The following is a 26,415-nucleotide window of genomic DNA, read 5'->3' on the forward strand; positions in this document are numbered from 1 at the left end:
TTTTCTATCCTATTTGGGCCATACTAGTCACTTCATAACCTGCAAAACAGTACATATACAATATATACCATTCACCCATTCATTATCATGAATGGCCCACATAGCTGGTTAGTAAAACACATTATGCATCACGTAAACATTTGCAGCAATTAATCAAGGGCACCAATAATCTACCAATTATTCAGTCCTTATTAATTCTAATCAAGTTGTTTTAACCTTAAGGATTTGTAGACCTAATCAAGAGTTTTATGACTAAAAGGGCTCCCACTTAAACCAATAAATTCATATGCTTTACTAATTTTAAACATAAAAATGTATTTCAAGTCTAACCGGAAACATACAAATTTAATTAAAATTTAAAGCTCATATAAATTTATAATTGAATCCAAAAAGTTTAATTTAATTTCAGTCGTATTTAAAATAATTCATGATTTTAATTTTAGTAAAATAATTAGAATAAATAAAATTTATTATAATTACAATATTCAAAATTAAAATCCAAGAAAATAATTTAAATTATTAATTTTAAAATTAATTAAAATTACGTAAACTGAAAAATTTCAAATTAAACATTCAAAACGATCTAATCGCAACGCAAACACCCTACGCATTGCACGCCCATGGGCCGCACGCACACAGCCATCGCTGGCCATGTGCGCGCAGCCCATGCGCTCGTCGCATAGCTGCTGCATCTACCATCGCAAGCCATCGCACGCTGTGGTGCTTGCTGCGCGCGCGCCAGCGCTCGACGCACGCGAGCCATCGCTCGCTGTGCGCGCTCTCCAGCGCACGCTGCGCGCGCTCCATCGCTCGCTGAGCGCGCGAGCCATCGCTCGCTTTGCGCGAGCAATTGCGCGCGTTCAACGCTGGGCGCAGCGCTCGTGGCACGCGAGCTTGCGCTCGCTGCGCGCGCTTGCGCGAGGCAGTGCGCGTTGTGGCGCAGCTCGCTTGCTGCCCACACGCGACTGCCTTGGCTTGCCTTTCGCCCATGCCCATTTGTTCATAGCTCGTGGCCCACGACACAAGGCAGGGCTGCTGCCTTGTGCTCGTGCACCATGCCTTTCTCATTGCATTCGTGCCGCACGGGCGACGAGCTCCCTTGCTCGTCGTCGCATGCCCGCACTATACAACACCCCTTAAGGGTAACACGAAGCGTCCATTGCTTTGTGCGTGCAAGTTATATGAACGAATCGCATGGGCTTTACAATTTTTATGGTGGTTTTTAATCATAGGTTTCTAATTAAATTATAATTAATTATGAAAATCAAATTAATTCTAAATTATTCTAATTTTCAACAAATTAATCATAATTACAAATTAGATTGCATAATTAACAAGGCTAGGCATTCAAACTTGTTAAACATATACAGTAGGTCAATAAAAAATTCAAGATTTATCAACAAGAATCGCAAATATTTAATTTAACATCTTAAATTTACGAAATTTTGCATTCGAAAAACTAAAACCTTCGAAAAGTCATAGTTAGGCTTCGAATTTGAGAATTCTGGGTTCGGCAGAAAAATACTTTTTTGTCAAAATTTTAGAATGCCTTTTACATGCGGAATTGACACAAAAATCACTCGATTTGGATGAGTAACGAAGAAACTGCCGAAAAACTGCGTACGTATAATTAAATAAACGCAATTTGCAATTAATTAACAATTACGAAAATTAATCACCCCTTTTAATTCTTGCAAATTTGTAATATTTAACGATGTTCATGCAATTTAGATTATGAAAATAATAAGGGGCTCGTGATACCACTGTTAGGTTATGATACATATGATATTACATAAATCATGCGGAAACAACCATTAACCCAGGAATACATATTATTTACACATAATCATATAGCATAATTTAGATGCATACTCTTTGTTGCGTGCCTTCCCTAGCTGCGCCCGAACCGAACAAGAACAAGTCTTTAGGACTCCAAGTGTCGTCCCTCCGTAGATAGTCCACAGTACGTCCGGATCCGCCTTAAGATTGACCAACTAGAATCGCCCTTAAGGTACTAGAATTTTCGGCACTTTTGAGCAAGATGTGTGACTGAATTTTTCTCTCAAAAACTCACTTTGAATACTTGAAAACTCGTTATAAATTGTGAACCCAGGCCACATATTTATAGGGGTATGGAAAGAGAATTGGAATCCTATTAGGATACGAATTAATTAAATTAGAATTATAATAAAACTCTTATTTAATTAATTTATCAAATAGAATTAGGAATTTAATCATTAACCGAACTCTGCACGTTTTAGGTTTCGTATGCGAACACAAACACTTACGCGAGCATGACCCGCAAGCGTGCAGGCCATGCCCGCGCACAGCCCACACGGCCGCACGGCCCACGCGAGCTACAAGCCCACGCTAGCTGCAGCAATGCTCGCAGCCCACTGCTTGTAGCTGCGCGCGCTGCGCGCGCTGTGCGCGCTGCCACGGCCTGCTGGGCCTGGCCTTGCGCTGGGCCTGGCGTGGCCTTGGCTGTTCGTGTGGCGCGCTTGGCTTGCTGGGCGATGGCCTGGCTTCGTGATGGGCCCTCGTCCGGCAGGCCTCGTCCGATGCTTATTCGTACGATACGCTTCCGATTATATTCCCGATTCCGGAATATATTTCCGATACGAACAATATTTAATATTTTCGATTCCGGAATTAATTTCCGTTTCGAACAAATATTTAATATTTCCGATTCTGACAATATTTCCGTTTCCGGCAATATTTCCGTTTCCGGCAATATTTCCGATTCCGGCAATATTTCCATTTCCGATAATATTTCCCGATACGTACCATGTTTCCGTTTCCGGCAACATCTACGACTTGGATAATATTTATATTTCCGATACGATCCATATTTCCGTTTCTGGCAATATCATCGTTTCCGGAGTATTCATTTCTTGCCTGTGACGATCTCAGCTCCCACTGAAACCAAGATCCGTCGATTCCGAATATCCATAGATGGAGTATCTAATGCCATTAAATACTTGATCCGTTTACGTACTATTTGTGTGACCCTACGGGTTCAGTCAAGAGTAAGCTGTGGATTAATATCATTAATTCCACTTGAACTGAAGCGGCCTCTAGCTAGGCATTCAGCTCACTTGATCTCACTGAATTATTAACTTGTTAATTAATACTGAACCGCATTTATTAGACTTAACATAGAATGCATACTTGGACCAAGGGCATTATTTCCTTCATGAGCTACTTGGAGTTAGTGTGGAAGATATGAAGTCTCAGTCTCACTGGCGTGGTGGAGGTGTTGCCATTGATTCCATAGTCGATTGTTGTCGTGATAGTCAGCGCTCCGCTGAGACGAGTGTGGTTGGTTGGATGTTGTTGATGCTTGGTACATCATTGTTTGTTGACAAGAGTGGTAGTAGACTGAGACCAGCGAGCATACTTGAGCTTAAGGATGGTGGTGTAGAGAGTATTGCTGAGTATTCGTGGGGTTCCGCGACCCTATGCTATCTTTATCGCCAGCTTGGGGTGGCTAGTCGCGATAGAGCTCAGGGCATCGCCGGATGTTTGACGCTTCTGCAAGCATGGATATATGAGTATTTCCCTAATTTTCGGCCACACACTTCTCGACTTACATGTGAGCCTGGTAGAGCTCGTGCCGTCATGTAGAGCATCAGAAATGAGGGCAAGAGTTTAGTTCGATTACAGTCCTTTCGTAGGTCCATAGATCGGTTGACATCTGCAGAGGTAAATAATGTATTTTCATATGTATTACATTTGCAACTAATTGCAATATAACTTCTGGTTTTGATTTTCAATTAATATTGTAACTATAGGTGACTTGGTTGCCTTACGGTCCTGATCCGGCATCGACTGTTCCGAGGACTACATTTTGTGGTTGGCTTCGATATCGTGATATTATTGAGCCATATACGCCGGACTGTGTTTTACGTCAGTTAGGGTATGTCCAGGTCATTCCATCCCCTATTTTGACACCAGAGTTTGCATATAGGCCGATAGAGAGCCATTTGTATGAGGTTCGCTTTTCCATTGCCTCCGCTGAGTCGGCTTGGCAGATGTTCCCTAGAGGATTCAGGCTATTTTTAGCCGAGTTTCAGATAGTGGAGTTTGATCCATCCACATGTTCCTCTGACTACCTTCCTTGGTTAGTTCGGTATTCGCATCCTCATGTAGCTAACGTGGATCATGCAGGTGCATTTCCGGATCGGACAAATGCACCATATGTGAGTGTCTTTATATTTATTTAAGTATTTGAACACATATATAGGAAAGTTTTTATGTTATTTGATATTGCACTAACATATTATTTGATATTGCAGTGGGTGGAGAGGCTATTTAGGGCTATACAGCCTTTGTTGGATGCTAGAGACATCATGCCGTCTGAGGAGTCTAGAGCAGCTGTGGATGATGTTGAGCAGATCATCTATGATTGGAACATGTTTGCCAAATGATGTATTTCATGTTTAGTTACTTTTTCTTATTTGGACTTTTAGATGTTCGATTATGTTATTTTCATTTGGATTATGTGTAGTTACTTTTTCTTATGTGGACTTTGATTTCATGTTTAGACACTTAGATATTATTCGTTTATGTTTTTTTTTCATTTGGATTTTTATATATTGTGTGTGGGCTTTGATTCATGTTTAGACACTTTGATTTCACTTGGATATTATTCGTAGCAATATACGCAATTAAAAAAAGAAAAAGAGTTGATGATATAACACTCAATAAAAGTACAATGTCTTCAATTACACCAAAGTCTCCAAATGCTGCCATTCTGCTATCCGATGTTGAAATATTTGCTCCCAACCAATGACACTTGGCTCTCGAACCATAAACCACAAGTCGGCTAAAGGAGGAATAGGACAACCAGGTGAAAGATCCAATCGAATGAAATGGTTATACTCTATTAGATGGAGAATAAAAATTTCTCTGCTAGGTTGTGTCACGTTGCACTCAGCATCCCAAGGCAAAACTGTCATACATGGATACAAGGAACCGCCTTGCACTCCTAACAAAATCACCGCACAGTTCCAGAATTGAGCAATAGGGAACAAGTCTTCCATCACTTCCATATAATGATCTGATGTGCAATGCCCTCCGGGCCATTTGATACGTCTCATAGCTTCGTCGACACCACCATGGTGAATATGTTGATACTTCCATCTATTGGCCCCTACCTCATTCGCAATTATCTTCCTCGCCTCCACATATTTATCTTGATCACCTAGGAAAAAATCAGCAAGACAACGAAAACCACAATTTCCATCACCCATTACATCGATCCAATCTTCTACAAAATCCACAATAATTCCCGGGATTCTGTCTAGGTAGCGAAACTCCGATATGTCCCTTTGAGGACCATCTGCAGACACATAAATTAAATAAAATAAAATAAACAAAGAAAAAGTTATAAATAAACATAATAAATAAGAATTAATAAATGTAGTAAATAAAGAATTAATAAACATAATAAATAAACGTAGTAAATAAATAATTAATAAACATAATAAATAAACGTAGTAAATAAAGAATTAATAAACATAGTAAATAAAATAATAATTAAACGTAGTAAATAAAGAATTAATAAACGTAGTAAATAAAATTATAATAAACGTAGTAAATAAAATAATAAATAAACGTAGTAAATAAAATAAACGTAGTAAATAAATTATTAAATAAAGTACTAAATGACAATCATACCACGAGCGCGTCCACGAACACGACCACGACCACGACCACGACCACGACCTCGGCCACGACCTCGGCCATGACCCATGTGTTCCCATGCACTGATATTGCGTCGAGTATTTGGCCTACCTCTTGTTGACATATTAGGTTCGGGTTGAATGTAACCGGCCTTATCTGGGTGTAGATAGTTATGCATCATTCGGGACATGTGGCGTATCACTGCAGGATCGCTAGAAGACACTTCATCGACAAGAGACTGGAAAAACTGAGTATCCTGTGCGCAGGGATTTATGTCGGCCAACTCAATTATGTGATCTCCATCATTGATCTTAAGTGTCCTCCAAAATGAATGAATCTGTTGCCGAGCGAAATATGTGTCTGAGTGAATTGCATCGAAAATTTGGCACGCACAAGGAAGACCATGTGTAGTCCTATACACACATCCACAACGTACATGAACCTCATGACTTAACGCCTTCATCCGTGTTTCCTCCTTCACCAAAAGGTTTAAACAGTAGTGGGACGCATGGCCACTCAAATGCTGGAACGGAAGTCGGGTCCACATCTGACCATGAGTACGCATCGACGCCTCAAGGGTGTTTCTAATCTCTGTGAGTTGTGAGTTGATCGCTGCATTAACCTTCCCCCACACGGTGTCAAAAGACCCATTAGCACATGACAACCAATTCTTCATCATCGAATGTGCACTCTCTACTCTACAATTGTTGATGTTGCCAAAGTGAAGCACATTATTTGTCCATGCTAAGACAAATTTTTCCGCATGGGGTAACCATGTACCATTCAAATACTCAATTACCTTAGGAAAAGCCCGCCAGGAATCCTGCATGTTCAACACAGCTAGATCATACTCAACACTAGTTGGAGCCTCCATTATTCTCTTCCATTTTCCATTCTTGAATCTCTCACCCATGATTTTATTTCCACATATATTCCCCACAGCCGCCTCTACATCCTTATTGATATGCCACGAACAAAGTAAGTGTTTGGAGCGAGGAAAGATTTCGCGAATAGGTCTCATAAGACCTTACTCACGATCTGTCACAATTGCTGTTGGATGTACCTCATTACCAAGCAACAACCTTAGTTTATCTAACACCCACCCGTAGCTTTCAGCAGTCTCGTCCTTCTTGAATGCATATGCAATGAGAAAATTCTTGTTACACGGTGTAACCCCACAAATTTCAAGGAATGGCATCTTGTATATATTCGTCTTGTACGTAGAATCCATGCCAATGACCCATGGATATGTGCGTAACAATTTCACCGATGTAGGGTGTGCCATGAATGCGTGTGTCACGACATGAGCCTCCTCCCTAATGTAGTGCAAGTAATCACTCTCTTTAGCAAGATGAAGAAATTGACTTATACTATCTCTTCCTTCTGCATCATTCCTCCTCATCCGATCTCTAAAATTGTAGATGTGTCTTCTATTGGTGTTCTCCTCAGGGAATTGTTCTTGGACAGCCGCCAATATGACATTTGGCCTTGCTTGAGCGGAAGACATATCACGAACAAGTTGCTTTGCGCCTAGACTAAGGCCGCTCATCTGCCGGTTGCCCTCTCGATATGTAATTAATTCATGGTTGTGAATACCATGTTGTTCAGGACCCAAAACAATATTCCAACCTTCACCATCTTTGCATGGTGCCACCTTAATCAAAAACTTGCAACCACATGCTTGAGTTTTCGTGTTTGGTCGTTCCGCAGTTTCCAAATTTCTTCCTTTGCCTCTATTTCTTTCACCGCGGTTACATCTCAAGTACAATTCTCCTCGTTTCCATGAGGACTTCACAAGCTTAAAATCATTGCTAATAGCAATGTTTCTAGCCCACTCAAAAGCAGCATCATCACTCGAAAATATTTCAGAAGTTACGAATTTTGGATTATAATTAATACCATCGCTTCCAAAATCTAGCAACGGAATCTGCCCATTTAAAAAAAAAAATTATTTAAACAAAGTAATTTTTATAATCAATATATAAGAAAAATACTAATTTTATTTTTATGACACAAACTTATGCAGTTTAAGCTCATACCATGGTAGGGACTTATGCATTTTAAGCTTACACCATGGTGTAGACTTATGCAGTTTAAGCTCCTGCCATGGTATGAGCTTAAAACACATAAGTATATCCCATGGTACAAACTTAAAATGCATAAGTATGTACCATGGTCGGAGCTAGAATTGCATAAGTTTATGAATTGTTTTAAGTACACAAAAATTTTTAAAAAAATCTTGTGAATTAACAGACTTATGTATCGTAAGCCCACACCATGGTGTAGACTTATGCATTGTAAGCCCCTGCCATGGTACGAGCTTAAAAATCATAAGTCTGTACCATGGTACAAACTTAAAATGCATAAGTCACTAATGTTTTTTTCGGAAAAATTTAACCAAATTAAATAACAAATAAAAAACTTAAAATTTAACGAACTTATGAATTTCTAGTTCCATCCATGGTATAGACTTATGAAGTTTTAGCTCCGTCCATGGTTGGAGCTAGAATTGCATAAGTCTGTACCATAGTTGGAGCTAGAATTGCATAAGTCTGTACCATGGTACAGACTTAAAACTCATAAGTCTATACCATGGTCGGAGCTAGAATTGCATAAGTCCATTAAATTTTTTTCCGGAAAAAAAAAATACCTCTTGTGAATTTGAATTTCTTCCGGTAGTCTCGGCCATGTAAAAGTTGTTTCGCATTGTGGTGGTCGGCGTGGTGTTGGAAGTGGGTTCCGGCGGCGGTGCTCCGGGCTGCAGTCACCAGCGGTGGTGCTCCGGCAGGAGATGGTGCTCCGGCGGCGGCGGTGGTGCTCCGGTGGCGGCGCTCCGGCAGCGGTGGTCCGGCGGCGGTGCTCCGGCAGTGATGTGGGGGAAGCGGTAAAAAAAGAAATGGTAATGGTAAATGTTAAAAATAAATGGGTAAATAAAGAGGGTTATATAGGTAAAATATTAGGGCGGTTTTGAGTAATGTGGGGCGGTAAATAGTAAGCCCCTTTTTTTAATAATATAAAAGTTAGAGAAAAGGGGGTAAAAGTTAGAGAAAATTAGGTAAAAGTTATATTGGTATACAATAATTTTATTATACACCTTGTGCTTACAAGACCTTTTAATGAAAATAATATTTCCACTGTGTTTTATGATAATGTTACATGACTAAAATTGCGGAATTATAAGGATCGAGTAAAATGTCTTTACCAAAATGTAAATTCTCAATTTGTGTCACATAGCCATGTAACAATAAAATGGTCATCTTATAAGATACGTTTGTAGTATGGTCGTATGGAGTAATTTGGTACTAGTATCAAAAATCATAGCATGACTTTTATAAAGCATTAGATTTAACAGTGTTTTATCCTAGTAAAGGAACGCATTTTTGTGTTATGCTTTTGCTTAGTATACTTTTATTTATAATAAAATATATTATGAAACTAAATGATGGTAAATAATACAACTAATGTAATAAGTTGATCGATCGGGTTGTGGGTTGGAGGCACCTTTATCCATATCCGACCCATCCGTCACCCGGTCTATCCATCACCCGTCAAGCATCCGCTTATCCGCTTATTTTCGGATTTTTGTCCATATAATCTGAATACAAACATTTGAAAAAGATCTCCTGACTGGTCAGACCACCCACCCAAGGGTGTGTCGCGGGTCAAAAAAATCCGTGGTTTCAATTTTCGGATCATATAAATAACTATTTTTACCCAATTTCGAAACCCTAAATCATTTCCCTCTCCTCAAACTCTCTGCCTCCCTCTCTCTTTTCAAACCCTCTGCGCTTCTCTCTCCTTAAACCCTCTGCGTCTTGAAATTGCGAACGGTGGCGAACCCAAACTCGTCGCCTGCGAATTTCTCTCTCCGCTTGATACTCTTTGGCGCCAGCGGTCGTCGTATGTGAGAATGATTGCCGCCGAAGTTGAAGATCCGGAGATTTGGCTGGCGAACGAGCGAGTAAATGGAAGATCGACAAAGGAAGGAGAGGACGGAGTAGAGCCACATTCACAACCACCTCGTCCGACAAGCAGAATACTGCGTTGGTGGCTCTACTCTCGCGGTGGCTGCGATAGGGTATGCGGTAAATCAGCCTTGAGAATGTTGCTTCCTTGCCGGCGTTGCCATAGGAGGTTAGGATTTTTTATCTTTTTAATTAATTTTGTTGATTTTGCAATTTTAGGTTTTTGATTGATTTATTCGATTTTTGTTTAGTTAATTTTGTTTATTTTGCAATCGCCATAGGAGGTGGCTTTAATGGAGGCGGCATCGGTGATTCGCCTTGTCGCAATAGCCGTCGGAGATGGAGGGGCCGGAGAGCGGAATGGAACGGAAGACTAAACGGTGGAGGGGGCTGAGTACGTGGTGCTTGGCTGCCTCGCTGGTCCCTATGTCGTGGTCCTCGTGGCTACTGTTAATGTTGTTGGTGGTGTTTTATTTTTGTTTTTGTTTAAAATAGTTACATTGTTGTTATATTTAGTTATAAAATGGAATGGTTTAGTTAAATTTGTTGTCAAATATTGTTTTAGTTATACCTTTGTTTTATTTAGTTAAAAAAATAAAACGGTTTAGTTAAATTTTTATTCATTTAAGACGATTATTGTTTTAGTTATAATAAAATTTGTTTTGTTGAGGTTTATTTTCTTTTCGTTAAGAATTATTGCTTTTAAGTTATACTTTTGCTATGTTTAGTTCAGATTTTCTGAATTTCAGTTAAGATTTTTTGAGTTTTAATTTTGGGTTTTTGAGTTTTATTTTTCGAGATTTAGTTATGATTTCAGAACTTTTAGTTAAGAATAATTATATTTTAGTTTAAATTTATTTAAGCCTAAAATTTAATTAGTTAAACAATGTGACTAATTAGTTAAACACGAAAAATCAATTAGTTAAGCAATAAAGCAAATTAGTTAAACAACAGAATTAATTAGTTAAGCACTGGAACTAATTAGTTAAGCAATCGAACCAATTAGTTTTGCAATGAAATGAATTAATTAAAGCAATGGATCTAATTAGTTGAGCAACTAATAGGTGGCCGAAAATAAAGAAAGTATTTGTTAAGCAATGGAACCAATTAGTTAAGCAATTGAACTAATTAGTTAAGAAATGAAACCAATTAGTTAAGCAATTGAAACAATTAGTGAAGCACCTAGAGAACCAATTATGCTTAACTAAAACAAAAATATTATTAAGTAATGCAAATTTAATCGTAACGAAAATAAAATAATTTTTAACTAAGGTTAATTTAAACTAAAAGCAAATTTAATTTTAACTAAAACAATATTATACTTAACTAAATATATAACTAAAACAAAAAATGACTAAACTAAACCTTATATTTCATCACTAATATAATAAAAGTGTAAACAAAACAAAATTATCTTCATTAGCCAGTTAAGCATTGAAACTAATTAGTTAAACACGAAAATCAATTAGTTATGCAATAAAACAAATTAGTTAAACAACGGAATCAATTAGTTAAGCATTAGAACTAATTAGTTAAGCAATCGGACCAATTAGTTAAGCAATGAAATAAATTAATTAAAGCAATGGATCTAATTAGTTAAGCAATGGAACTAATAAGTTACCGAAAATAAAGAAATATTTGTTAAGAAATGGAACCAATTAGTTAATCAATTGAACCAATTAGTTATGAAATGAAACCAATTAGTTAAGACATTGAACCAATTAGTTAAGCACCTAGAGAACCAATTATTCTTAACTAAAATAAAAATATTATTAACTAAAGGGAATTTAAGCGTAACTAAAACGAAATAATTTTTTAGTAATTCCAATTTTATTATAACTAGAAGCAAAATTGATTGTAACTAAAACGATATTATACTTAAACCAAATATAACAAATATATAACTAAAACAAAAAATGACATAACTAAACCATTTTATTTCATTACTAATATAATCAAAGTGTAAATAAAACAAGATTAATTTAATTATTTAAGCATTGAAACTAAGTAGTTAAAATTTTATGAGTTTTAGTTATGATTTTCGGAGTTTTAGTTAATTATAAGTTTGTTTAAAAATCATAACTATTCGACTCATAAGTTTAACTATTGTCTTTATACCTTAACTATTTTGTTAGTTAAGATGCTTAGGTTTAGTTAAAATTTATCGTGTTTTAGTTACGTGTTTCTGAGTATAGTTAAGCATTTGTGAGTTTTAGTTAAGATTTTCTTATGTTTAGTTAAGAATTATCGTGTTTTAGTAAAAAATAATTTCGATTTATTTATGTAATTTTCTGGTTTAGTTACATTCTTTTCATTAAAGTTATTTTTTGTTTTAGATACTCTTTGTTATATTTAGTTAAAAATAATTTCGTTTTAATTAAAGTTAACTTTGTTTAGTTGAGAATAATCCTAAATTTTTATTGCGTGAACTTATTAGCTTTCATTTGAACTTCGGCCCTTCACAAGTTTTTTTATTCCTAAAACTCATCTCTTTAGCTAGCATTGACATCCTCAATTCTCATAGAAGATAGGCAGGGAATGTCCTACGGTATAAAGGCCCATTTCAATCAGCTTTTACTATTAAAATCAACTTGAGTAATAAGTCAGCAACAAAAATATTTTCACTAAATCAATAATTGACATAAATGAAGAAAATATAACTAAATAATCATATTTCATAACTAAATACAACATCAGTTTAACTAAAGCCCCAAATCACGGCTTGAAAACAATAGTTGATATAAAAGAAGATAATACTAAAACATCTTATTTCATAACTAAATACAACATTAGTTCGACTAAAGACCCCAAAAACTTTTACCATCGAAATATTGCCAATGAGGAGTTGATCGTGTTGCCTCTAATTCATAGTTCTCTCGTGTATCTTAGCCAGGTAGTCACCGAATGTTGCACCAGGCTTGACAAAGAAACCACTTGTCAAAGAAATTGTTCCAAAAGTTGTCCCAAGGCTATTGCACTAAGATAGCCCCAAGGAGTGATCAGCTTAGTCGATTCAAACTGAAGATCGATTTCTGGCTTTGGTTGAACCAAACACACCTAACTAGAAGAACAACAAGTAAGCTTCCCCAAGATGGACTAAACTACACAAGTTTAAGTATTCATGACAGGAAATGTGACACAACTCATGCATCAGTTTGCGAAGGATCTCAGTACTCATGTCATTGACAAAACCAGATCAGCTATAGCTGTTAAAAAGCTGCACTCAACGCATCAGAGTGGGTCTTCATGCTGTTGATTCCATAGCAAAGTGCATCGAGAAAATGAGAAATGCAAAAGTTGCAGCCACAACTCACTGAACTGATTACAGGGTAAGATATTAGCCCTGTTCCATTTTTCTGGCAGGTACTTAGAATAATAAATCGATCCGATAAAAGAAAATATGAAGAAAAAAGAAGCAAACACAGTCCATGCCTCAACCATCTTCCTAGCAACAGGGCCATGATAGATTACATTAATAGTGGAATCTTGCCATTTCCATTTAGTACTTAGATTAAGTCATTGATTTCTTGCAGATTCATCAGGATGTGGAAAGCCATGCTAGAATGCCATCATGCACAGTACATAACAATATCATTAGCTTACCATGCCAAGACTACTATGGGGACTTTGGGAGGTGAAACACGCAAGCAAATAATGGCGGAACTTCAGTAGGAATTTGAGTGCTTTGGTCTTAGTTTTGCCGACTGGATGAACTCCCACAAATCTTAACTAAACGAAGCAAATTCTTAACAAAATATGACCATGGATTAACTAATTTAATTCATAACTGAAAACTAAACACAACAAAAAGATAACTAAATATGAGAAATCATTAACTAATTTAATTCATAACTAAGCATGCCACATACTAAAGTACCACAAATCAAAACTAAAATTAACAAGAGATAACTAAATACAACAAAAGTTTAACTAAAGAACCCCAAATCAAAACTTCAATCACAAAACTAAATAAAGAACAATCTCAACCAAATCATTTAAATTCATTGTTTGTTACACAATTCTCCAGCAACAACACAAGCAGATGAAAATATCAATCAATTGCAAGACAACAAACATAAAAACGAATGAATTAACATTAAATTCAGAAAAACCCTAACCCACCGATGGCGACGGCAACAAGAAAACGTGAACCCTAACCTCCGATCAGTCACGACCTACCAAAACCCATCGCCTCCATAGGGGCGTCCATCCGCACCTCCACCACCGCCTCTTGTTGTTAGAAAATCAATAATCGAAGATTCAATTAGGGTTTAGATGAAACTTGAAATTGAAACTAAAAGGAGATCAAAAGGTGTAGAAGGTTGACGTCGGAACCTGGTGGACATGATTGTGGTGGTGGTTGTCTTCGGTGATGATAGATGAAGGCAAGATGAACGAGAGAAAGGAGATAGAGGAGATAGAGGAGAAAGGAGAGGAGAGAGAAGAGAGAAGAGACTGAAGGATGCACGGAGGAAACAAGGAGGAGAAAGAAAAAATGATTTTATATGCGCACGCACGCGTGGGCTAGTGAGTTGGTCGTACCTCCACGCGCCTGTCAGTCCGCCTGACACAAAAGCTGCTGTAATCTGAATTGGGTGGATAGATATCCATCTGGTTCGGTTGAATATGTCAGCTCCAACGACATTACATTAACGTAATACGGAATGAGGGTGTGCAAAAATTAGTCCAGACTGAAAAATGGACCGGGCCGGACCGAAAAAATGGACCGGACTGGACCGGACAGACGCAGACTGGACCGGAGGCAATCAGTCCGGTCTCCGGGTTGAAAAATATCATTTTCCGGTAGGACCAGACCGACTTTTCCTTAGTAAAATATAATATAAACTATTTAAAAATTTAATTTTCTCCTTTTTATATGTTTTAAATATTACTACATTGTGATACATTTTATCTTAGCTTCCAAAAAAGACCATAAACATTTAGTTTTTTTATATATATTTTTTCTTTTTACCATATTTTTTAAAAGAAATAAAAAATATGGGAATTTTGTCAAAAACCACCTTTTAAAATAGAGATTTTGTGAGAAACCACCTTTTAAAAAAAATATTGCGAGAAGAAACCCGATTTATAAAATATTTTGCGAAAGACCACCTTTTAAAAAAAATCTTGCGAGAAGAAACCCGATTCTTAAAATATTTTGCGAAAGACCACCTTTAGTCGGGTTTTGATGGTTGACTCGATAATCAGACGTTGACACCTTTTTCCATGAAATAATTAACTCATCTTCGATCTCCTTCTTTAAATTACTTCATTAGTCGAGCTCTATCGTATATCTATCCAACATCGGATCGGACACAAAAGTCGTTAACCATTAATTACCAAAATTTCATAAAACAAAAAAAAACAAAAGATGAACCAATAATTTTCTTTTATTACCATCCGATTTCCAAAAACAACGATGCTTCCATTGACAATAATCAATGAGGCGGATAGATAAAAAATTACTATTACATGCAAACAATCTATTATTAGTTAATAATTGCAAATTTTATTTTTCACAATTACAAATACTAGTTTACTAAAAACAGTTACAAACCAACAAATTAATTTGCAAAAGAGGAAATTAAAGAAATCCGGCTAAAGATGGTCTCTCGCAAAATCTTTTGTAAATTGGGTTTCTTCTCACAAGTTATTTTTTAAAAGGTGGTTTCTCGCAAAATCTATATTTTAAAAGGAGGTTTCAAACAAAATTCTCTTATAGAAATAGATCTACAAGCGGTCCAAACCGGTCAGGATTTTGACCGACTTTTCCAGTCCGGCTCGGATCCGGTCCAAGCATAATTAGTCCGGTCTACGGATTTTGAATTATCAAAATTCCGATCTGGATCAGTCTAGTCCGGATTTGGAGTGATGAACACCCCTAAGATAGTCAATGATCATGGAAAATATCTAGGGAGGCCCACGGGGTTGGGTAAGTCGAAGGTTCGGGCTTTTGGCTTCTTGAAGGAACGTGTGTGGAAAAGGCTGAAGGGGTGGAAGCAACAACTCTTATCATCGCAGGTTAGGAAATTCTCTTAAAGGAAGTTGTCCAAGCGATTCCCACCTATATAATGAGTTTGTTTCGTATCCGTTTGGGCCTATGCCACGACATCCAAAGCATGATGGCTCGATTTTGGTGGGGTGGTAAGGAAGATTCGAAAAAGATCTCTTGGGTGTCGTGGGAGAAAATGTGCCAAAAGAAGGTGGATGGGGTACCTAAGAAGTGCTGAGTTCAATGAGGATCTCCTAGACAAACAAGCATGGAGAATAATGGAGATGCTCGAGTTACTATCCTCGCGAATTCTCAAAGCTAGGTACTATCCTAGTACCTCTTTCTTAGACTCAAGAGTAGGGTGTAGGCCAAGCTATGTATGGAGGAGTATTTGGGGTAGCAAATGGGTTATAGAGAAGGGGTGTAAATGGGTTATCGGAGATGGTCGAAGGGTAAATGTTTGGACTGATCCGTGGCTAAATAGACCGTCATCTTGTTAGGTTATGATACATATGAATAAACATAAATCATGCGGAAAAACCATAAAGCCAGGAAACATATTATTTACACATAATCATTTAGCATAATCCAGATGCATACACTTTGTAGCGTGCCCTCCCTAGCTGCGCCCGAACCGAACAAGAACAAGTCTTTAGGACTCCAAGTGTCGTCCCTCCGTAGATAGTCCACAGCACGTCCGGATCCGCCTTAAGATTGACCAACTAGAATCGCCCTTAAGGTACTATAAATTTCGGCTAAATAGGGCAGGTGTTTGTGGCTGATTTTTGCTTAAAAATCTTACCTTTGAATACTTCAAAATCGTCTATCAAATATGTGACCCTAGGCCCTTATTTATAGATTTTATGGAAAGGAATTATAATCCTACTAGGATGTTGATTTATTAATTAGAATCCTATTAGAACTCTAAATAATAAATTTAATCTTTTAGGATTAGGATTTAATCAATGCACGAATTCCGATAGGATTAGGATTCGTTATGAACACGAGCGTGCACGACCACGAGCATCGCACAAACCCGCGCAGGCCTTACGGCCCACACGAGCAGGCGCTGCTCGCAACCCACGAGCATCAGCCCGCGCGCGCCCCATGGCCTTGCTGGGCCTGGCGAGGCTCTGGCAGCTTCGTATTGGGTGCTTGGCTTGCTGGGCGCGGGCCTGGCTTCGTGGTGGGCCTTCGTCTAGCAAGCCTCGTCCGATGCTAATTCGTACGATGCGCTTCCGATTAAATTCCCGATTCCGGAATTCATTTCCGATACGAACAATATTTAATATTTCCGATTCCGGAATTAATTTCTGTTTCGAACAAATATTTAATATTTCCGTTTCCGGAATTATTTTCCGATTCCGATAATATTTTCGATTCTGACAATATTTCCGTTTCCGGCAATATTTCATATTCCGGCAATATTTCCATTTCCATTAATATTTTCCGATCCGTACCATGTTTTCGTTTCAGGCAACATCTACGACTTGGATAATATTTATATTTCCGATACGATCCATATTTCCGTTTCCGGCAATATCATCGTTTCCGGAGTATTCATTTCTTGCTTTGTGACGATCTCAGCTCCCACTGAAACTAAGATCCGTCGATTCCGAATATCCATAGATGTAGTATTTAATGCTATTAAATACTTGATCCGTTTACGTACTATTTGTGTGACCCTACGGGTTCAGTCAAGAGTAAGTTGTGGATTAATATTATTAATTCCACTTGAACTGAAGCGGCCTCTAGCTAGGCATTCAGCTCACTTGATCTCACTGAATTATTAACTTGTTAATTAATACTGAACCGCATTTATTAGACTTAACATTGAATGCATACTTGGACCAAGGGCATTATTTCCTTCAGTCTCCCACTTGTCCTTAGGGGCAAGTGTGCATTTCCTAATTCCTTCGTCGCTCGATGCTTGCTCTTGAACATAAGGTAAGAGTTGTCATTAGAAACTGATTTATGGGAGGACAATCCCAATCTTGCGATCTTGAGATTAGACTTCGTTTGATAGGTGATTACCTGAGCGTTGCCTTTATAGCCTCCTTTTACGGTGCGACGGTTGGTCAACGTCAAAGTAACCAGTTCTCAAACAAGTAATCTCAAATCACTCAGGTATTGAGGATTTAGTGTCTAATAATTTTAATGAAATTTACTTATGACAGATTTTCATCTCTTACAGTAAAGTTTCATAGGTCTGTCCGATACTAGTCTTCCCAAAGTAAGTATCTATGCAAATGATTATGACATTGCCATGTCCACATAGTTCAAGAAACAGAACTACTAGTCATCTTGCATTCTAGTCGTCTAACGTTTTCTATGCGTCCATCTTTATAGAAAACTCCGACCAGGGACCATTTTCAACTTTTGACATTCAAGTTCACTTGATAGACATTTCTTAGTCACAGGACTGGTCCTGACAGTCTATCTTGAATATATCGTCAAATTGAAGGGACTCATCATTTAATACTAAAACAAGATTAAATGGAATATGAAAATACATTTCATATATGATAAATGTTCAACCCCAATGTTTTACAACCATGGGCCTCAAACCCATCTTTAAAACACTTCATGGAATTCAAGGCTATGCTTGATTTCCAGTGCTACAACGTGAGTGTTGCTTCTCACTTGTTGCATAGGTTTAGTTATCATGCTTTGCCAATCTTAATATCCTTTTCATCGAATGTTCTTCTAGATATGATGATAAGATCTTTTGAGTATGTTTATTTTGTGATCTAGTCTTTCTTGCTACATTAGTGGTTCTACACATTTTGCAATGAAGAACCATTTAAGTCAACAGACATGTGATCTTCCCAAGTTCAATGAAGAACTCATTAATATAAACAACTCTTTTTTATTGCTTCTTAGGCAATAAGTACTTTTACTTCAACTGTTTAGGTTGCTAGTGATGCTTTGTTTGGATTTACTTATCCAAGCAGTTCACAGATATGTGGAAGACTTTCCAGCTGTATCTTAGAACATAGAAATTAATATTTAATTTCCCACGCAACAACTCATGGTCTCCAATCCATGTTGCCATTTCAAAACACGATGCTCTATAGCTCGTCCTTGCCAATGGTTAACTCCAAAGGGATCTTTCTTGATCTTTACCAGTGTTTATGTGTGTAGCATCAATATTTAGCATATCTTTATTTCCTTGAATCAAGAAATATTCCTATGTACCTTTTCAAGTACCATAAGTTTTCTTTGATCTCAATCTAGTTGATTTTCACTTAGATCAGTAGAGATTGGTATATGTTCGTCATGCCTAAAGCCATACGATACGTTTTTGGCGATCCTCATATTATATCATACATGATAAATTCTTTTGCAGAATAATTCCCAATTGAATTCTATTCATGTGACTTTAGCTCATATAGTTTCAGTAGATACTAAATACAGCTAAATTCTTTGACATATAATATAGGTTAAGAATCTTACTTAGATCCTTTTGTAGGGGAATACAGTTAAACATAATAACATGTGCGGAACAATCCCCAAAGCCAGGAAACATGTATAAAGCACAGATTAAGCAAACTTACATTCGAAGCGTGTTTTCCACAATAATCTGTCAACGAACAAGAAAAAAGAACTCACTTGTCGTTCCTCTACTTGGTTCACCGACACCTCAGATCCGTCTTGATAATCGTAGCTTAGACAATTGATCAAGATACTTTGCTTTTGGGAAGAACTCACTTTGGAGGCACAGAGAGAATTAGGGTTCTCTGTGTCTCTAGGGTTTGAATGCATGAATTGTGTGTGTGTTGTAAACAAGTTTGTAAGGTTATATTATTAACCTTACTAACAAACCAAGCAAGAAGCAAGGCCGGCTAGCAAGCCGTGCACGCCAAGCAACACGGACACACGCCTGCGCCCAGCGACACACTGCCGGCCGAAGCCCACAGCGCGCGCGCCGAGCAGCTGGGCCGTGGGCCTTGGTCGCTCGTCGTGCTGTGCGCTATTGCTTGCTGCTGCGTGCTCGTGCCCAATGGGCTTGCCTTGCTTGCCTTGGCTCGCGAGCTTGCTGGCTCGTTGGGCCTTGCACGCTTACGTGCTTGGCTCGACGGGCCGGCAACTCCGATGCCCTTTGTATTCGCGTTTTAATATATTTCCGATATATTATTTATCGTTTCGTATACGAAGAATCACCGTCGTACGATACGATTTATTCGCGTCGCCCAGTTTACGAATTTTCGCGATACGATATACGATTCCGACAAAGGTCGTATCGTATAATACGTTTCCAACTAATTTCCGAAAAGCTATTAAATGAATTTCCGATTCATTTAATCCGGTGATCTGTTACGTGTCATTGGTGTGACCTTGTAGGTTCAGTCAAGAGTAAGTTGTGAGTTCAATATCCACTAGAACTCACTGATCGGAAGCATTGCTCCAGCTAGCTGTTCCGATCACTTGATCTCACTGAATTAATTGTTCGCAATTAATCTGAACCTTGGTATTAGACTTAATGCACCTTGGGTGAAGGACATATTTCCTTCAATCTCCCACTTGTCATTCAGACAAGTGTGCATCCACATTCCTTTGTCACTTAGTGTTACTTACTGAACATAAGGTAAGATCCAAGCCATCCTTATTAGGTCTAGAAGTGTTTCTCGGATTACAGAGTTCAACTGTCAAACTTTTGCAGAAGGTTAAGCCTAACCATTCTCAGCACGGCCATGCATTTTACAATATCTAACTCTCCGAGAGGCCTTGTTACACAACAACACCATATCCTATCAAAGATAGGAGGACAATCCATTCTTGCAATCTATGAACACTCACTTTGATTCATAGTACGCCCAATAACTGCTTTTATAGCCTCCTTTTACGGTGCGACGTTTAGCTAGTATCAAAGCCAACTAATTCTCAAACGAGCAGACATAATCGCTCATGTTCTGAGGAACGGTTTCTAATCACCATTAATGAGAACTACCTATGACATGACTTTAATCTCTTAAAGAGTTCTCATGGTCAATCCGATACAAGATCCAATAAGTATCTATGCAAAAGATTCTGACATCCAGTCACTCTAGTTCAAGAAACAGAACTAAGTAATCTACTTGCAATCTAATCTTCATTAGTCATTGGTCGTCCACCTTTCAATGACCTGGATTAGGGATCCTTTGTGACTTCAATATTCAAGTTCACTTATGGGTGTTTCTTTGTCAAAGAATCCATCTTGACATCCCATTTGAATGATTTGAATCACATGGACTTATCATTTAATTCTAAACCACAATTAAATGAATATGAAATAAATAAATTTCATAAATATGAAATGGTTAAACCAATTGTTTTAAACATAGATCTAACAGATATTCTAAAACAATACTTAGAAAATCAAAGCCATTCTCCAACATGCTTGATTCCCATGGTTGCTACATGTGCGTTGTGTTTCACTTGTGGCAACGGTTTAGTCAATGGATCCGCGACGTTGTCGTCAGTTCCAACCTTGCAAATCTCGATTTCCTTTCTTTCAACGATCTCTCGAAGTATATGAAATCGCCGCAGTACGTGCTTGGACTTCTGGTGGCTCCTAGGCTCCTTTGCCTGGGCAATGGCTCTGCTATTGTCGCAATACAAATCCACTGGTCCTTTAATGGAGGGGACAACACCAAGTTCTTCGATGAACTTTCGAATCCAAACAGCCTCCTTTGCTGCTTCTGAGGCAGCAATGTACTCGGCTTCAGTTGTAGAATCCGCAATAGTGCTTTGCTTAGCACTTTTCCAGCTTACTGCTCCGCCGTTGAGGCAGAACACAAACCCAGACCGTGATCTGAAATCATCTTTGTCGGTTGGAAAGCTTGCGTCCGTATAGCCCTTAACAATCAACTCATCTGTAGCACCATAAACCAGAAACTGATCCTTAGTCCTTTTCAGGTACTTTAGGATGTTCTTGGCAGCAGTCCAATGCGCCTCACCTGGTTCCGACTGGTACCTGCTCGTTGCACTGAGTGCGAACGAAACATCCGGCCTAGTACAAATCATAGCATACATGATGGATCCAATAGCCGAAGCATATGGAATTCCACTCATCTTTCTACGCTCATCAGATGTTTTGGGACACTGATTCTTGCTTAGATATATGCCATGTGACATGGGTAGATGGCCTCTCTTGGCTTCCATCATATTGAACCTAGCTAGCACTTTGTCAATGTAAGTGCTTTGGCTTAGTCCAATCATCCTCTTAGATCTATCCCTATAGATCTTGATGCCCAATATGTACTGTGCCTCTCCTAAGTCCTTCATTGAGAAACACTTCCCGAGCCAAGTATTTACAGACTCCAACATAGGAATGTCGTTTCCAATAAGCAGTATGTCGTCAACATACAAGACTAGGAATGCAATTTTACTCCCACTGACCTTCTTGTATACACAAGATTCGTCCTGATTCTTGATGAAGCCAAACTTATTGACTGCTTCATCAAATCGTTTATTCCAACTCCTTGATGCCTGCTTCAGTCCGTAGATGGACTTCTTAAGCTTGCATACCTTTCCTTGGTTCTTTTGATCGACAAAACCCTCCGGCTGTGTCATGAACACAGTCTCTTCAAGAACATCGTTCAAGAAGGCAGTTTTGACATCCATTAGCCATATTTCTTAGTCATGAAAAGCGGAAATCGCAAGGATTATCCGAATAGACTTAAGCATCGCGACTAGAGAAAAGGTTTCATCGTAGTCAACGCCGTGAACTTTCCTGAAAACTTTTGCTACCAATCTAGCCTTGTATATGTATACAATTCCATCTTTGTCTTTCTTCAAATTGAAGACCCATTTGCATCCGATAGGTGTGAACCCATCGGGCAAATCAACCAAATCCGAGACTTGATTTTCAGACATGGAGTCTATTTCAGATTGCATGGCCTCTAACCATTTAATGGAGCTTGGGCTCGTCATAGCTTGCTTGTAAGTCAAAGGTTCATCACTATCCAATATGAGAACGTCTAAGTTTTCAGTCAAGAGGACGCCTGTCCATCTGTCCGGCTGAAAAATAGTTCTATTTGACCTATGAGGGGCAACAACGTTTTGAGGAACTACTCCCACTGGCTCTTCTAAAGATCTTGGAGGTTCATCAACTTGAACTGCTTCTAAAGAGTTCTGAGTTCGTTGTTCGTCTCGAATCTCTTCGAGGTCTATTATTCTCCCACTTGTCAATTTGGAAATATGATTTCTTTCCAAAAAGACACCGTCACGAGCAACGATTACCTTGTTGTCTGACTTGTTGTAGAAGTAATACCCCATAGTTTCTTTTGGATACCCAACGAAGAAACATTTGTCAGATTTAGGTTGTAGCTTGTCCAAAATTAATCGCTTGACATATGCTTCGCAACCCCAAATCTTTAGAAAAGACAACTTTGGAAGTTTCCCAGTCCATAATTCGTATGGAGTCTTTTCAACAGCTTTTGACGGAGCACGATTCAGTGTGAGTGCTGCAGTTTGCAACGCATGTCCCCAGAACTGTAAAGGAAGTTCAGCCTGACCCATCATTGACCTGACCATATCGAGTAAGGTCCTATTTCTCTGTTCCGACACTCCATTCCATTGAGGTGTCCCCGGAGCAATCAATTCAGAAAGAATACCGCATTCTTTTAGATGGTCATCAAACTCGTGGCTAAGATATTCACCTCCTCGATCCGATCTTAGAGCTTTGATTTTCTTGCCATGTTGATTCTCTACTTCATTTTGAAATTCTCTGAATTTCTCAAACGATTCAGACTTGTGCTTCATTAAGTAAATATAGCCATATCTACTGAAGTCGTCCGTAAACGTTATGAAATAGCTGAACTCACCTCTAGCTTTCGTACTCATAGGCCCACATACGTCCGTATGTATTAGCCCTAGCAGTTCGCTTGCTCTTTCTCCCACCTTTGAGAAAGGTTGCTTTGTCATTTTGCCAAGTAAACAAGATTCGCATTGATCAATCTTCTCTAAGTCGAATGATTCTAGAATTCCTTTCCGTTGAAGTAATTCCATGCGCTTTATGTTTATATGGCCTAATCGACAATGCCACAGAAATGTGAGATCCGAATCACCAGTTTTAGCCTTATTGGTATTTATTTTATAAATGTGTTTGCTCGTATCTAGCACATAAAAACCGTTTTCTTGTTGTGCTGAACCATAAAACATTCCATTCAAAGAAAAAGAACAACTATTGTCTTTAAATTGAAAACTAAAACCTTTAGAATCCAAACTTGAAACGGAAATGGTGTTTCTAGTGATACTAGGAACATAGTAACAGTTTTCTAGTTCCAAAACAAACCCACTAGGCAAAGAAATAAAATAAGATCCTACGGCTAATGCAGCAATCCGTGCTCCATTTCCCACGCGTAGATCCATCTCGCCTTTATCAAGCCTTCTACTTCTCCTTAGTCCCTGTGAATTGGAACATAAGTGTGAGCCACAACCAGTATCTAATACCCAAGAAGTAGAATTAGCAAGATTACAATGTATAACATACATACCTGAAGTAGAAGCAACGTTCCCGTTCTTCTCATCTTCCTTCTTCTTCAAGCAATCCCTCTTCCAATGCCCCTTCTTCTTGCAGTAGAAGCATTCAGAGTCGGCAGGAGAACGAGTCGCCCTTTTCTGTTTAGCAGAACTGGCGCCGTTGGACTTGGATGAAGGCGAAGCCTTGCCCTTACCCTTCTTGCCCTTATTCTTGCCTGATTTCTTGAAGTTCTTGCCCTTACGCACCATAAGCATATCGTGCTTGTTCTCTTGCTTGAGCGTCTTTTCAGCGGTTTTCAGAATACCGTGAAGCTCAGTAAGAGATTTCTCCATGCTGTTCATGTTGTAATTCAACTTGAACTGATCATTGCCATTATGAAGCGAATGGAGAATGATGTCAATAGCCATTTCATTTGAGACGTCAGAATCTAGAGCTCTCATGTTCTTAAAGAGTCCAATCATTTTAAGAACATGTGGGCTCACTAGTTCTCCTTTCTTGAGCTTAGTCTCAAGGATCAACCTCTGAGTCTCGAATCTTTCGATTCTGGCTTGGTCCTGAAACATGTTCTTCAACTCCGAGATGATTTGGTAAGCATCCGAGTTAATGAACGTTTTCTAAAGTTCAGGACTCATGGATGCAAGCATCACACATTTGACATCCCTGTTGGCCTGAATCCAACGATTAAGGGCACCTTGAGTTACCTCCGGCCCATCCTCTTGCGGTAACTCTTCCTCAAGGACATATTCTTTTTCCTCATGCATAAGAACTATTTGCAAGTTCCTTTTCCAGTTGAGGAAATTGTTGCCATTCAACTTCTCTTTGTCGAGAATTGAACGCAGATTGAAAGTGTTATTGTTCGCGGCCATTTGATTACTACAATCGAAAAGAATTTGCAATAAATAACCATTCATACAATTCAATAACTTTGAAATAAAAGCAAAAAATGCAATCATTAAAGCTATTAAAACATTTCATTCATGCAAAAAGCAAAAACATAGTCCAAAATGAATGAAACGATTCCAAGACCCCAAAAGTCCTAAATCCTTAAGCAGCTTTAGCATGTCTTAAGTAGTTTAAGATTTTAGGTAAGCAAAACCTATTGCTAGTAATCTCCAAATTACTCTTGGTTAATAAATTAATGCCATAATTTATCCCATTGCCACAACTTAATGCCATTGTTGTTTGAGTTGCAACCACAATCAACGTGCTCCTTTAGGACGCCTTACCACCTAAGTCAACTAAAATAGCACCTCGCTTTAGCGTAAACCTACTATCTTAGATCCCTAGATTTTTGTAAGTGTTGATTTGGAAGGCAATTTTTAAACTCAATATTACTTGGACCTAGTTGTTTCTATGTTGGTTCGATAATTTAGTGAACTTAAAACTAATCGATTCATAGGAAACAACCTGTTCATGCAAAGCATACATACAATCATACATTCACGCATAATATATATATTAAATTGCATAAATAAATGGTGATCTAGTATGACCCAAAACATCTTGTCTTGCAGCATCCAATCTTCATCACCTCCTTGTTAGCTTGGCATCGTCTTGAATCTTCGTTCAAATGCTAACTTAAAGTTCTAAACTTAAAAATACTTGAAAATAATAAAATTACATCAAAATTTCCATGGTACGCAGACCATATTTAAAACTTTACATTCAAAGATAAAACGGTACGCAGACCGTATTTAACTATCCTAAATTGGCCATACTAGTCACTTGGAGTACCTGCATTACATAAAATAGATATTCTATGCATTCACCCATTCGTATGCTAAAACGAAGGGCCCATATTAATATGCAAGTATTTACGTGAATTAATTAAAATTCATGTTCACATAAACGCGTCCTAAAAGATTAATCAATTTCCAAATTATTAATCCTTAGACTTTATTCTAATTAAAATAGAATTTAATTAAAATAATGCGACCTACGAAAATAATTTAAAAAAAATAATTATTTCATTCTAATTTCATTTAGTGGCTCCCACTCAAACCAATAATTATTCCGGATAATTAATTATGAAATATTAAATTAAAACTCGCGGCCCGGCCCAAGCAAATAAAATATTAAATTAAATATCCCATTAGCCCAAATTAATGCAAATATACGAAGCCCAACGAATTAAACGATTAAAAAAATCCAATTGCTAAATCGGGCTAGGCTTGCGCCCAGCCCCGCCTCGCGTGAGGCCCAAGAGCACACGAGCAAAGCTCGCGCACCCCCAGCCCCATCGCGCGCGCGCGCACCGCGTCCCCGCAGCATCGCTGCCCCTGCGCTGCGTGTTGTGCATCGTG

The 26,415-nt window shown here is 38.3% G+C and overlaps 2 protein-coding genes and 1 long non-coding RNA gene across 3 annotated transcripts; all 3 read right to left on the minus strand.

Moving 5' to 3' along the window:
• Positions 1 to 4,727: 4,727 nt before the first annotated feature.
• Positions 4,728 to 6,601, minus strand: LOC110778458 (uncharacterized). The gene is made up of 2 exons (XM_022000597.1): positions 5,683 to 6,601; positions 4,728 to 5,344 (listed from the first exon to the last, which is right to left on the minus strand). The coding sequence occupies exons 1-2, from the start codon at positions 6,599 to 6,601 to the stop codon at positions 4,728 to 4,730; spliced, it is 1,536 nt and encodes a 511-aa protein (XP_021856289.1).
• Positions 6,602 to 6,715: 114 nt separating this feature from the next.
• LOC110795581 (protein FAR1-RELATED SEQUENCE 5-like) lies at positions 6,716 to 8,395 on the minus strand. Its single transcript, XM_022000598.2, has 3 exons — positions 8,339 to 8,395; positions 8,214 to 8,240; positions 6,716 to 7,615 (listed from the first exon to the last, which is right to left on the minus strand). The coding sequence occupies exons 1-3, from the start codon at positions 8,393 to 8,395 to the stop codon at positions 6,716 to 6,718; spliced, it is 984 nt and encodes a 327-aa protein (XP_021856290.2).
• Positions 8,396 to 12,301: 3,906 nt separating this feature from the next.
• LOC130469411 (uncharacterized) lies at positions 12,302 to 14,098 on the minus strand. The gene is made up of 2 exons (XR_008929939.1): positions 13,776 to 14,098; positions 12,302 to 12,966 (listed from the first exon to the last, which is right to left on the minus strand). It is a non-coding gene; the product is annotated as an uncharacterized lncRNA (long non-coding RNA).
• Positions 14,099 to 26,415: the final 12,317 nt, after the last annotated feature.

The sequence above is a fragment of the Spinacia oleracea genome, chromosome 3, assembly GCF_020520425.1.
Source record: "Spinacia oleracea cultivar Varoflay chromosome 3, BTI_SOV_V1, whole genome shotgun sequence".
Classification (NCBI taxonomy): domain Eukaryota; kingdom Viridiplantae; phylum Streptophyta; class Magnoliopsida; order Caryophyllales; family Amaranthaceae; genus Spinacia; species Spinacia oleracea.